The sequence below is a fragment of the Erinaceus europaeus genome, chromosome X (genome assembly GCF_950295315.1).
Source record: "Erinaceus europaeus chromosome X, mEriEur2.1, whole genome shotgun sequence".
In the NCBI taxonomy this organism is placed as follows: Eukaryota; Metazoa; Chordata; class Mammalia; order Eulipotyphla; family Erinaceidae; genus Erinaceus; species Erinaceus europaeus.
In genome coordinates, this window is record NC_080185.1 from 125,753,421 (window position 1) to 125,767,256 (window position 13,836).

Sequence of the window (13,836 nt, forward strand, 5' to 3'; positions counted from 1 at the left end):
CAAAATTCCTTAAGCAGTCTCAATTTCCCAGAGGCATACATTTGAAAAGAAAACAAAACCAGAAAATATAACACAGTCAAGCTCCATTCTATTTCTAGCATTTTGGCTACTCTTGAGATGGAGGCTCGTGTCTGGTTTGCCTGCCTTCGTTACTTCGATTCCCTAAGCCTGAGACCCAGGCTCTTTGAATCCAGTTTTCATTTCAGTTTTGATGAAAAGGAGAGGAAGGTGATCATGTCATTTCTGGGAGAAGACACCGCAGAGTCCCATTTCTGTGCCAGATCTCTGCCTGGCTCCGTGGGCACCAGTTTTGACCAAGGCTGCTCTATGCCTAGCCTGTGTAAGGCGTATGCCAGGGAATGGTGCTGACCATCTGAAGGCCATCTTTTGCTCTACTTAATATAAAGTAATTGATTAGAACAACTTAAAAGTTATTGTAATTGAATGAGATAGATAGGAATTACAGCTCTTGATCATTAGCATGTTCTTTTCAAATCACTGTCTCTTTTACCAAATGGAAAAGTACTCTCCGGGCATTTCTGAGCAGCCTGGCAGAACTCAGCCAAATGAATAGTCCTGCCTGTGTAGCAAATGGTCTCCCATGATATAGGCTCTTAGGCAGCAATTTCGACTATTCAGAAAGCCTTGGAGAAGAAGAAAGTAAGTGTAGCCGCAATTAAAATTGCTAAGAGCTGTTATCACATTCAAGTCTTCTCTTCTGCAGAGAGCCTCGTTCAGTGCTGTTGGAGCCTGTTTCTCTCTGTGCAGTAGCAGGTGCCAGAGAGGATTCTAAGTTGCTCATCCATGCTAATTAATGGAGCCACACCACAGCTTTGGAGGTGGATGCTCATTATGCTCGTTTTTGCAGGTGAAGAAATAGAATTCTGTATTTGACCCTAAGTAGTGTGATGAGCCTGGCTCCACTCACCCACAGAGGCAGAAGTAATAAATTGGACTGCGGGTTGGACTCAGTTATAAGGCAGACAGGTTGGTGGCAGTGAAAGGAGAGTGAGGAAGTCTTCTGAAAATATATTCAAAGCAAAATCCCATCCAAGAGCAAAGCACCAATGTGTGTTTGTGCAAATCGGCAGCGACTAGCCTCTCACCGTGATTCTCTGAGATTGTTCTGAAAATTAGGATAATGGTTTTTTATTGTTATTTAATAATGATCGACAAGACCATAAGATTAGAGGGGTACAGTTCCACACAATTCCCACCACCAGAGTTCTATATCGTATCCCCTCCATTGGAAGCCTCCCTGTTCTTTATCCCTCTGGGAGTATGGACCCACGATCATTTTGGGGTGCAGAAGGTGGGAGTTCTGGCTTCTGTAATTGCTTCTCCGATGGACATGGGCATTGGCAGGTGGATCCATACTCCCAGACTGTTTCTATCTTTCCCTAGTTGGGGCAGGGCTCTGGGGAGTTGGGGTTCCAGGACACATGGGTGAGGTCGTCTGCCCAGGGAAGTCAGGTTGGCATCATGGTAGCATCTGTAACTTGGTGGCTGAAAAGCATTGAGATAGAAAGCAGAACAAATTGTTTAATAATCAGGAACCTAAAGGTAAGAATAGAGAAAATGAGATTTGGGGGGTCTCCATTTTGGAAAAAGCTAGTAGGTCTATTTTAGGTCTATTCCACTTTACTAATTTTTGCCTGAGCCCGACAGCTAACATGCAGGTGGGCCAAAGGTATTGTCTGGGGAGATGGTGTGAGAGAGAGAAATAGGACTAGAAAGCTGGCTCAGGGGAGAGAGTAGCTCCCAAGTATGGGGAAAGTATGTAACTATCATTAATTGTAAACCCCATCAATTTGATCTGGGGCCCATATTCAGCACAGGAGTCTGTGTAACCTCTGCATCCCTGTAGATCTGAGCTCACATTCTCTGGCCATACATAGTGAGGGGCGTTCCAGACTGTACTAATTTCAGGACCCGTCTTCCTCAAGTAGCAGAGAATGTCGGCCCAACTTCCCTTTGGCAGGTAGGGTGGTCCCTACCATTGTTGACCCACACTGAGGGACAGCAAGGTCCTGTAGAGGCCCACAAGAGGGTCCACTATGTTGTTCCTGGTGGAGAAGACCAGTGACAGTGGTGAGAGGGATCTGTTAGGCCCATCATGTCTATGGGGGAATCCCAGGACTCCCTGACTAGGGCCCCAGATGATGGGGTGGCTTGGTGGTGACCAGAGAGCCATCATTAAAGTGTGCCAGTCTCTTGCCCCCCTTATCCAGCTTTTGTAGTCCTTTCTTTGTCTGACAAGGGTAGCCTTGGATTAACTGAGGGAAGTGAAACAGGAAGTAGGTGTGGGGGGTATCTAGGTCTAAGTAGAAGCTATTTGATTAAGTATGTATGGTACTTAATTTAAAATGTGTCTTTTCGGGGGTTGGATGGTGGTGCACCTGGTTGAGCGAACATGCTACGGGTGTGCAAGGACCCAGGTTCAAGCCCCCAGTCCCCACCTGCAGGGAGAAAGCTTCACGAGTGGTGAAACAGTGCTGCAGGTGACTCTCTCCCTCTCTGTCTTCCCCTTCCTTCTCAATTTCTGCCTGTCTCTATCCAATAAATAAATATAATAAAAAATATTTAAAGAAATAATTTAAAATGGTCTCTTCTAGGTCTTTCTACTTGCTTGCTGCACTTATTAAGTCACTGCAAACTATTGTGTACTTCTACTTCAAGGTCTATATTTTCCCCTAAGTTATGGATACATGTGCACATGTGCTCTATCTCATGGACCTTGCTCTATATTTAGGTTCTGTGGCTTTGTTAGGAAGTGCACCACCCAAAATGGAATTGAGAACTCCTCTGAGCGAGGACAGGTCTCACCAGAATAATGGAGCTGAAGGGTTGACACTCCACAGCTGGCGTCTCTGGACACAATCCAAAGTGAAACATGTCGAGGTGGTGCTGGCTGCCTTGATCTGGTTGAGCTCAGCAGATGCGGTAGCAAATGGTATGGATGGAGTGAAGCGTGAAGGAAAAGGAGCCGCTCCAGCCGCTCCAGGACTGGGAGAAATATGGGTTTATAGAGAAAGGGGAAAGTTCCTGCTGTCTTAAGAGTTTAAGAAGGGGAGTCGGGCTGTAGCACAGCAGGTTAAGCGCAGGTGGCGCAAAGCACAAGGACCGGCATAAGGATCCCGGTTTGAACCCCGGCTCCCCACCTGCAGGGGAGTCGCTTCACAGGCGGTGAAGCAGGTCTGCAGGTGTCTGTCTTTCTCTCCTCCTCTCTGTCTTCCCCTCCTCTCTCCATTTCTCTCTGTCCTATCCAACAACGACAACAACAATAACAACTACAACAATAAAACAACAAGGGCAACGAAAGGGAATAAATAAAATAAAATATTTTTTAAAAAAGAGTTTAAGAAGACAATAGATAGCTGTTACTGTAAAGAAGTTATTTGGAAATTTGGTTTACTTTGAAAATCCCATGGTTAGGATTTGCTGTATCATACAAGTCCTCACCACGATTTATGTCATTTAATGCTATTTACATATAGCTGTATCAGGATAATAGCTTTAATTTACACAACTGATAAATGAGTTTTTATGGATGCTTACCATTCATAACAACAACAAATTCCAGGATGGGGGTAGATAGCATAATGGTTATGCAAAGAGATTCATGCCTGACATTCCAAAGGCCTAGGTCAAATCCTCCACACCACTATAAACCAGAGCTTTGAGTGCTCCAGTAAAAAAAATAAAAAATTTTGAGAAGTCCTGGAAGGGCTAGGGTAGCGGTGCACCCGGTAGAGCACACATGTTACCAACAGCATGGAACCAGATTCGGGTTCAAGTCTCCGGCCCCCATCTGCAAGGGGAAAGCTTCAGTAGAGCGGTGGAGCAGTACTGCCACTGTTTCTTTCTCTCTCTCTTCTTTCTCCACTTCCCACTTAATTTCTCTCAGTCTTTATCCAAAATAAAAAGAGAGGAGAATAAAAGGGAAAAAAATGGCCTTGGGAGCAGTGAATTCTTTGTGCAGGCACCAAGCCCTGGTGGCAATATAAAATTCTCTCTGGGCCCCGGCTCCCCACCTGCAGGGGAGTCGCTTCCCAGGCAGTGAAGCAGGTCTGCAGGTGTCTGTCTTTCTCTCCCCCTCTCTGTCTTCCCCTCCTCTCTCCATTTCTCTCTGTCTTATCCAACAACGACGACAACAATAATAACTACAACAATAAAACAACAAGGGCAACAAAAGGGAATAAATAAAATTTAAAAAATTAAAAAAAAAATCTCTCTGGATTGGGAGTCGGGCTGTAGCGCAGCGGGCTAAGCGCAGGTAGTGCAAAGCACAAGGACCGGCATAAGGATCCCGGTTTGAACCCCGGCTCCCCACCTGCAGGGGAGTCGCTTCACAGGTGGTGAAGCAGGTCTGCAGGTGTCTGTCTTTCTCTCCTCCTCTCTGTCTTCCCCTCCTCTCTCCGTTTCTCTCTGTCCTATCCAACAACGACAACAACAATAATAACTACAACAATAAAACAACAAGGGCAACAAAAGGGAATAAATAAATAAAATAAATATAAAAAATTAATAAAAAAAAGTTAGGGTTTTTAAAAAAAATTCTCTCTGGATCACCAACTTAAAAAAAAAAAAAGTCTTATACCTACATATTATGTGTCAAAAACACAAAAGAAACCCACAAAAAGGTATCACTTTCCTGTGTAAGAGCACTAATAATCAGTTATATGTTATAAGAACAAAATAATGCATGCATATTAATGTCAAACTGTGTCCGGATTATCTGCATTAAGAAGACTATAAAATTCACCAAGAGAGATAAAACATGACTTAAGCAAAGTGAGGTAGTTCCTTTTTTTTTTATTTATTTAAAAGAAAGGGGAGGGGGCTGGGCGGTAGCATAGTCGGTTGAGCTCACATGATGTGAAGAGCAAGGACTGGCTTAGGGATCCCAGTTTGAGCCCCCAGCTCCCCACCTGCATGGGGGGGTCGCTTCATGGGCAGTAAAGCAGGTCTGCAGGTGTCTATCTTTCTCTCCCCCTCTCTGTCTTCCCCTCCTATCTCCCTTTGTCTCTGTCCTATCCAACAACAATGACAGCTATGACAGTGATGGCAACTACAACAGGGGCAACAAGATGGGAAAGATGGCCTCTAGGAGCGGTGGATTTGCAGTGCAGGCACCAAGCCCCAGTGATGGCCCTGGAGGCAATAATAATAATGATGATGATGATGATGATGATGATGGGTAATAATAATGATGATGATGATGATGATGATGGAGGAGGAGGAGGAGAGGAGGAAGAAGAGGAAAAATAGAATGGGGGGAAACCTGGAACATCCCTGTGCTGTGTGCAATGTAGATTTTTGGCACAATCATACAGTAGAGTACTCTGCATCCAGTTTGGGTGTCATACAGGCAAACTATTCACTGACATACAGAGTCTTGGGGGGAGTGGAGATGGCTCGCCCAGTGGAGTGCACATTTTACCCAACTTCGCCAAGAACAAGCGCCTGGGCTGAGGCCCTGACCGCCACATGGGAGAACCATGCACAGAGGAAGATTCCCAAGCAGTGTACAGTGTACGGGTGCTACAGTGTCTCATCCCTATCTCTTTCTCCTTCCCTCTCCCTCTCCCTCTCCCTCTCCCTCTCCCTCTCCCTCTCCCTCTCCCTCTCCCTCTCTCCCTTCCTTCTCCCCACCCCACCACCACTGGCCAAATCTGGAAAAAAATCAAGTCTAATGGGAACAATGGAATCATGAAGATGTGAAACCTTAAAACAGTCCTGGAATCAATATATATGCATAATATTGAGTGGAAACCCATAGCGGGGTGTGTGTGTGTGTGTGTGTGTGTGTGTGTGTGTGTGTGTGTGTGTATACTTTTGATGATGTAAAAGAAAAACTTTTTATAGATAAGAGTCTGGATGGAAATAAACCAGTCATAAGAGTTATTATTTTTGTATTAGATATTTTAAATTATATTATTTTTTTAAAATTTTCAGCATTTTGTAGATTTTCTTTAATAAGCATGTTTGAATTATGATCAGTAAAGCCAAATCTACTTCAAAATTGATGAGGGATTGAAAATCCATATAAAAACCTATGATTAAGTAAGTCTTCTGAATAATGAAGAAAATTTACACTTTTCCTGTGGAGAAGGTATGAAAATGTATACTGGGAGTCAGGCTGTAGCGCAGTGGGTTAAGCGCAGGTGGCACAAAGCACAAGGACCGGCATAAGGATCCCGGTTCAAACCCCAGCTCCCCACCTGCAGGGGAGTCGCTTCACAGGCGGTGAAGCAGGTCTGCAGGTGTCTATCTTTCTCTCCTCCTCTCTGTCTTCCCCTCCTCTCTCCATTTCTCTCTGTCCTATCCAACAACAACAACAACAATAACTACAACAATAAAACAACAAGGGCAACAAAAGGGAATAAATAAATAAAATAAATATTAAAAAAAAGAAAATGTATACTATCTCGTAACACCTGCCATCGGAAACATGTAGCATAAAGGATATGGGTGTGTGTGTGTGTGTGTGTGTGTCTAACCTTTAAGTATCTGGAGAATAATGTGCAGGATATGTAAGCATTAGTATACATGCTCAAATTGTGGTTGCTCTCTGTGTTAAGGAGTTGTGCTGGCATTCTCTTATGTATCTGTTTCATTCCAGATTTCAAGCCATGCAACAGGACTGTTGATTTTGTTTTCTTATTTGCAGGCCTGCAGACAGTGGGAATATTCCGTGTTGGGAGCTCAAAAAAGAGAGTGAGACAAGTAAGTGAAAAGGAGTGGTTGATTACATTACACATTTAACTTGACTTCCAGTTAAGTCACTGTGCAAAGTTCAAGCTTATATAAATTCATTTCTGATATCTATTCTGTACCCTCCAACCAACTGGAGTATAATTGAGTCCCAAGAGGTATAAGGCAACAAGTCAGAAGTGTAGGAAAGTATGTTACAGTTAGGTTCAAATAACTGAAAGACAAACGCAAGGCTGTGGCCAGACCATGTACAGCCAAACAGGCTGAAACTATAAGAACAGGAGTACAGAGAGATTCACCTACCCATTGATAGGAGATGAAAACCAGCTGTGTGACACCCACTTTTACTAAGCTGCAGTATAAATCGTGCCGGTAACATTCTCTTCATATAAGATATCAGAGCTTTACTTCCTCAAAAACAAATGTTTCTTACCGCATTTTCACGGAGCCATCAATCCCCAACTCATTTTTCATGTAGGGACTATCCTTCCTTAACTTTCCTTCAGCCTGTGCAACAAAGCTTGGATATTAGACCTTCAGGAATAAGTTCCTATGATCAGGCAGATACTTGTGTTAGTGGTAGCTTCATAAAAAGCAGGCCATCCTTTGAGAAAAGAATCCATTTGTTGGCTGAAAGAAAATTCAAATGTCATTTTTCCTCCACTGGTTGGAACAGAAGGAAGGAACTCAGCAATTCAAAACAAACAAACAAACAAATGAAGATAAGTGAAAATAATGTTTAGTTGGATGACTCTAAAGAAATAATGCTTGTTTACAGCATTGACACTAACTGAAATAAATGCCCTCTCATATTTCTTTTGTCAAGACAAAAGGGTCTTTCAAAAAAAAAAAAAAAGACATTTTCTGTTTCTGTGGTTTCATGGATTTTAGAAGTCACACAAGAGATTATAGAAAAGCTAGTATTTTCCAACAGTACTTGCAGGAAGGAAGTAGTATAGACACATTTCCTACACCTTTTACCTGTGCAGGGTCAGGATGTATATGATCTCATTGAATCCACCCACCAGCTGAGAGAGTCACCCCTTAACCCTCTTCTTTCAAGGCTTAGAGAAATTAAGAAACTAATTCAAAGGGGGCGGGCAGTGGCACACCTGCTAGAGCACATCACATAATACAGTATGCAAGGACCTAGTGTTGTTAAAATTTCGGAGGCTCTTGCCGGGCCGGCTAGCTTCACGGTGGTGAACAGAGACGCGGAGACAACGGCTGGGCAGGGAAGCTGTATTTCTTTATTCAGGAGGAACTATTCATAAACTAAGACAAACTAATCACCAAACAGAACTCTGCTCTCTTTGCGGCGGCGCAAGCACTCTTTCTCTTACTCTGGAACTCAGGAACCCAGGAACTCTGTCTCTCTGGCACTCTCTCTTACTCTGTAACCCTGAAACTCTCGAACTCAGGAACTCAAGAACTCTCGGACTCAGGAACCCTCTCTTACTCTCGAACTCTGAAACTCTCGCACCCTCACACTCTCGAACTCCGGACCTCAGGAACTCTGTCACTCGGGGAACTCAGGAACTCTCGGACTCAGGAACCCTCTCCCAGGGTCCCTTGGGGCGGGGCCAAGCAGGCCCGCGAAATTAACAGGACTCATCCAATTCTCTTGGAGGGGGAGGGCTAGAACAAGCCAATGTAAAGCATACGACAACCTAGGTTCAAGCCCCGGTCCCCACCTTCAGTGGGAAATTTCATGAGCAACAAAACAGTAGATGCAGGTCTCGGTCTCTCTCTCTCTCTCTCTCTCTCTCTCTCTCTCTCTCTCTCTCTCTCTCCCATTCCTTTCCTTCCTCTTTCCCTCCCTCTCTGTCTCCCCATTCTCTTGCAATTTCTCTCTGTGTATCCAAAATAAAATAAATAAATAAAATATTTAAAAAGTGACTAATTCAAGATCACAGATAAGCCACTGTGAGAATCAAATCACTGTTTTTTTTTAACGAGAAAACATAGTTTATGCCATAGACAAAAATTAGTACAATTAAACACAAAAAGGAAGAGGCAGAAACAGAGTGGTAGCAATTTTCTTTCTTAGATATTGAGAAATAGACCACAGATATGTGTTTATTGTAATAAATTCTAGATAACCACATCTCGGTAAAGAATGGTTCTCAGACCCTTCTGCTCTTTGAAGAAAAATTGAGATTATTTATTAAATCATATGGCCTAATAAAAAACAAATTGAGATAAACTAAAAATATGGAACACATAATCTTGATAACATGAAAATGTAAAGCAAGACCTAATTCGATTTAAATTAAATAAAGAAAAATAGCAGCTCTTTTTTTTTTGTTTATTTCATTTGTGGAGGAAATTTTTGCATAGACCTATTAAAACCATCTCATCTGTGTTTTTATTTACGTCATTATTTCCTTGCTGAGTTTTTCTTTTTTAATTTTTATATGGCTTATAAGATTATAATAGTTAAAATAATATATAATTATATAAATTATAATGAGGGCTTACAAGATTGAAGTCATACGATCACAGGTGAATACTTCCACAGTGCACCCACCACCACAGTTCTGTGCCCTCTCTCCCCTTCCCTGGCTCTCCCCCCTCCCTGCAAGGATAACCACCATAGTTTTCAAGAAAATCTTAGTGACAGTTTGACTTCGATTGTTTTTTCTTTTTCACAAGTTCATGTGTTTCAGTTCATTATATTATACATATGAGTGAAACCATCCAGTAACTAACTGTCAGAGAAATGCAGGTCATTTGGTACAGATTGAAACTGCAGCAATAAAAGTCATTGAACACAAACAGAAAATTAAAGAATGACAAGATATTATACATGATAAGAAGGATGAGAAAGTGGTCCGGGAGGTGGCGCAGTGGCTAAGGCACTAGACTCTCAAGCATGAGGTCCTGAGTTCAATTCCCGGCAGCACATGTACCAGAATGATGTCTGGTTCTTTCTCTCTCTCTCCTTTCTCAATCAATAAATAAAATCTAAAAAAAAAAATTTTTTTAGAAGAAGGATGAGAAAAAACTATATAGGAAAGAGTAAAAAATATTTGAAAGAAAAATGATATAATTTAAAAAGTCATCAAGAACTGTATGCATTTAAATGTATTATGCAGGGAGTCAGGCGGTAGCACAGCAGATTAAGTGCACGTGGTGGAAAGCACAAGGACCGGCATAAGGATCTCATTTGAGCCCCCAGCTCCCCACCTGCAGGGGAGTCACTCCACAGGCCTGCAGGTGTCTATCTTTCTCTCCCCCTCTGTCTTCCCGTCCTCTCTCCATTTCTCTCTGTCCTATCCAACAATGTCAACAACAATAATAACTACAACAGTAAAACAACAAGGGCAACCAAAGGGAATGAATAAATTTTTAAAAAATAATAAAAATACAACAAGGGCAACAAAAGCGGGAAAAAAAATGGCCTCCAGGAGCGGTGGATTCATGGTGTAGGCACCGAGCCCAGCAATAACCCTGGAGGAAAAAATAAATAAATAAAATAAAATAAAAATAAATGTATTATGCATAAATAAATATACAATTTATATAATATATAAGTACATCTAAGAGAGTCTTCATTTTATTTTTATTGGGTAGATTAATGATTTACAGTAAATTGAGTTGATGGTACCTGTGTAAAATTTCTCTGTTTTCTGCAAAACACTCTCACTCCCAGCCTAGGTTCTCCTCCACCATCAGCACCTTTCAGGATCTGAAAGCCCCCCCCCCACCCCCAAGAGTTCTTTACTTTAATGCAATACACCAACCAAGTTCTGCTTTGCGTTTTCCTTTTCTGTCCTTATTTGTCAGCCTCTGTATATGAGTAATATTGTCCCATATTCATCCTTCTCTTTCTGGCTTTTTCTTACTTAATATTCCTTCAATCTCCATCCAAGATGAGGTGAAGAAGGTGACTTCATCATTCTTAACAGCTGAGTAGTACTCCGTTGTGTATATATGCCACAACTTTCTTAGCCGTCTGTTGTTGGACATCTGGGTTGCATCCAGGTTTTAGCTATTATAAATTGTGCTGCTATGAACATAGGTATACATAAATCTTTTTGGATGGGTGTGCTTAGTTCCTTAGGACATATCCCCAGGAGAGGAATTGCAGGGCCATAAGGTAGGTCCACTTCTAGCCTTCTGAGAGTTCTCCAGACTGCTCTCCACAGGGTTTGGACCAATTTACCTTCCCACCAGCAGTGCAGGAGGGTTGCTTTGTCCCCGAAAACCTCTCCAGGATTTGTTGCTGCTGTCATTTCTGATGTATGACATTCCCACAGGGGTGAAGTAGTATCTCATTGTTGTCTGTATTTGTATTTTTCTGACAAACAGTGACTTGGAACATTTTTTAATATGTCTGTTGGTCTTTTGGATCTCTTCTTTCATGAGTATTCTGTTCATATCCATGAGAGTCCTTTTTTTTTTAACTCTTCTCATCTCACCGCTCTTTGCTTGAACATCCTCTATCCGTTTCATACTTTCAAGTTGTTTCATGTTACTATGACTTGTGTTTCTGGGTCTGTTTCACTGTGTATGACCTTATTGAGCATTAAATGTTCCTTGTTTCTTACTCTATGGCATACCTTTCAGTAACTCTTGCAAGGCAGATCCGGTAATGGTAAACCCCTTTGGTTTTGTATGCCTGGTACTGTTTTGATTGCTCCTTCATATTTGAATGATAATCTTGTAGGTAAAGAATATGTGGTTGGTAGTTGTTGTTCTTTATAAAACCTTGAATAGACCACTCCACTCTTTCCTGGCTTCCACAGTTAATACAGAAAAGTCTGATTATAGTTTGATAAGTGTGATTATAGTTCTTTTTCAAGTTATATTCTTCTTTTCCCTGGAAGCTTGTAAAATGTTTTCTTTGTCCTTGACTTTTGAAAGTTTCACAACGATGTATCTTGATGTGGGTCTATTTGGGTTTAGGAATTTGGAAGTTCTCTCTGTTTCCTAAATATCTATATACTGACCATATCGCAGATTTTTAAAAAAATGTTCTAGTATTATTTATTTCAATATGGTTTCTACTCACTTCTTTCTCTCCTTTCCTGAGACTCCTATAATTCTGTTTTTTTGCTGACAGTCTTCAATCTCTTGAATAGTTGCTTCATTTTTTCTAAACCTTTCTTCTCCATTATCATTGAATTCTCAGAATATAAGGAGTAGTCCTTATATTCTATACTAGTCCTTATATTCTCTGTCTCATTGACTTTACTTTTTACACTTGTCATTTGAGTCTGATGTGCACTCAAAGTGTCCTGTAATTCTGTGTGGATTTTTTTTTTTGTATATTTTACACCGCCTTACTGAGAGTCTTTCAAGTCCTGAATACATTTCTATATCTTAAGTTTATATTTCAAGATCAGTGTTAAATTCACAATCACACAATTTAGAGCATGCCCTTTCCACACAGTTCTTTCATTCTGCATGTGTGTGCACACACTCTCTTACTTAGAAAAGACACATGGTGTGTTTTGAATGGTCCTTCTGCTATCCGATGCACACTAACCAAATCCAGGTGTCCTGGATTTGATGCACACTAGTGACATGTTGTCTAGATTTGATGAACAAAGCAAGTCAGAAATGGGCATTCTCACTGGATGGAGGTGAGCTGAGTGCCAGAAATAATGTCAGTAACATCTGGATCCACCAAGGGGAAAACCTTCTCATGGAGATTTATTTAAGGATTAGCCAGTAAAATTATAAGTTATGTTTATTTTAGGTCTAGATGTCCATTATGAAATATGTTCTAGTTCACCATTTCACTTTGTTACATCACCTCTTAGTGCACCCTATACATTTTCTCTAGAGCAGTTGCCACAATATGTAAAGATGACCTTCTGTGGGATCACTTTATCACCTGTTTTTCTATCAACTGAAGAAGTAGGGGGAAGAAAGGACTTCATGTCTTTATTCGACACTGAATTTCGAGACCTGGAACTGTGTGCAGTCTTTCTCTGCTAAATGAAGGGATGAGTGAATGGTAGAAAAATTAATTCTCTGAGGATTTTGTTACTTAGAGTACATCCAGGAACACATCCCATCATTTCCACAGCAGACAATACATAAGAGAGTTGGAGATGTCAGCGATGAAAATAAGGTGTCAAGTTATGATTTGCTTCTTGCTATTATGTTTACCTGTTGCTACAAATGCTAATAGACATAATGATTAAGGCAGGAAATCCTTCTGGAAATTGCTAATAAGTCTGCTTTCACAAGTCTGGGGTAGCTTTTATTTGGATATTATCTTCTTTCAAGTCTTAGTCATGAATAACTTACCAGGATTTTAAATTTCATTGTTTACAAGTAGATCTCTTTGGTTTTTTTTGTAAAATGTCAAAATTCCATTACCATAGGATTTCTGACATGCAGAAGTACTATATAATGAATTGATTAATCCCTCCCACTTTTTTGTCTTTCTTTGTATTGTCACCTGCAGGGGAGAAACTTTATCAGTGGTGAAGATCTGCAGGTGCCTATCTTTCTCTCTCCCTCTCTACCCCCCCCTCCTCAATTTCTCTCTGTCCTATCAAGTATAATAGGAAGAGTGGGGGGATGGGCACTAGCAGTGGTGGGTGCATAGTGCCCCCTCCGACCCTCAGCGATAACCATGTTGATAATACAAAGAAAGACAGAAAAGCGTGCACATGCTACTGCGTTGTATCGACCCTATAGATCAAGGTGACATGTCTATTTCTTCCTCAGTCTGTGGAAATAGCATACCAACTGCTGCCAGTCACAGCATGTTTGCAGGGCACTGGGCATCAAGGTATCAAGGTACTGTATATGGTACTGCAAAATGACCAAGTAAACTACTGATTCTCCCCCCCCAGTTACGTGAGGAATTTGACCGTGGAGTGGATGTGACTCTGGAGGAAGAGCACAGCGTCCATGATGTCGCCGCTTTGTTGAAGGAGTTCCTGAGGGACATGCCAGATCCCCTCCTTACCAGGGAGTTGTACACGGCTTTCATCAACACTCTCTGTGCGTAAGATCACCCTTTGTTGGGGGTATGTGCCTGGACTTCAGGGGTGCCCAGTGGGCCCATCGACGCTTTGTGCATGTCTTTCCCCTGCATGAGTGGGCCATCTGGAGAATTTTCTCTTTTTTAATTAATTTCTTTATTTTTAAATT

The 13,836-nt window shown here is 41.5% G+C and overlaps 1 protein-coding gene across 4 annotated transcripts in view; it reads left to right on the forward strand.

Moving 5' to 3' along the window:
• Nucleotides 1-13,836, forward strand: part of ARHGAP6 (Rho GTPase activating protein 6) — a 562,780-nt gene that overhangs the window by 507,951 nt on the left and 40,993 nt on the right. For all 4 annotated transcript variants that reach the window (XM_007517463.3, XM_060183086.1, XM_060183087.1 and 1 more), the window contains 2 exons: nucleotides 6,674-6,729; nucleotides 13,536-13,686. In XM_007517463.3, coding sequence (XP_007517525.1) covers nucleotides 6,674-6,729; nucleotides 13,536-13,686 — 207 coding nt within the window. The remainder of the gene's footprint in view (nucleotides 1-6,673; nucleotides 6,730-13,535; nucleotides 13,687-13,836) is intronic.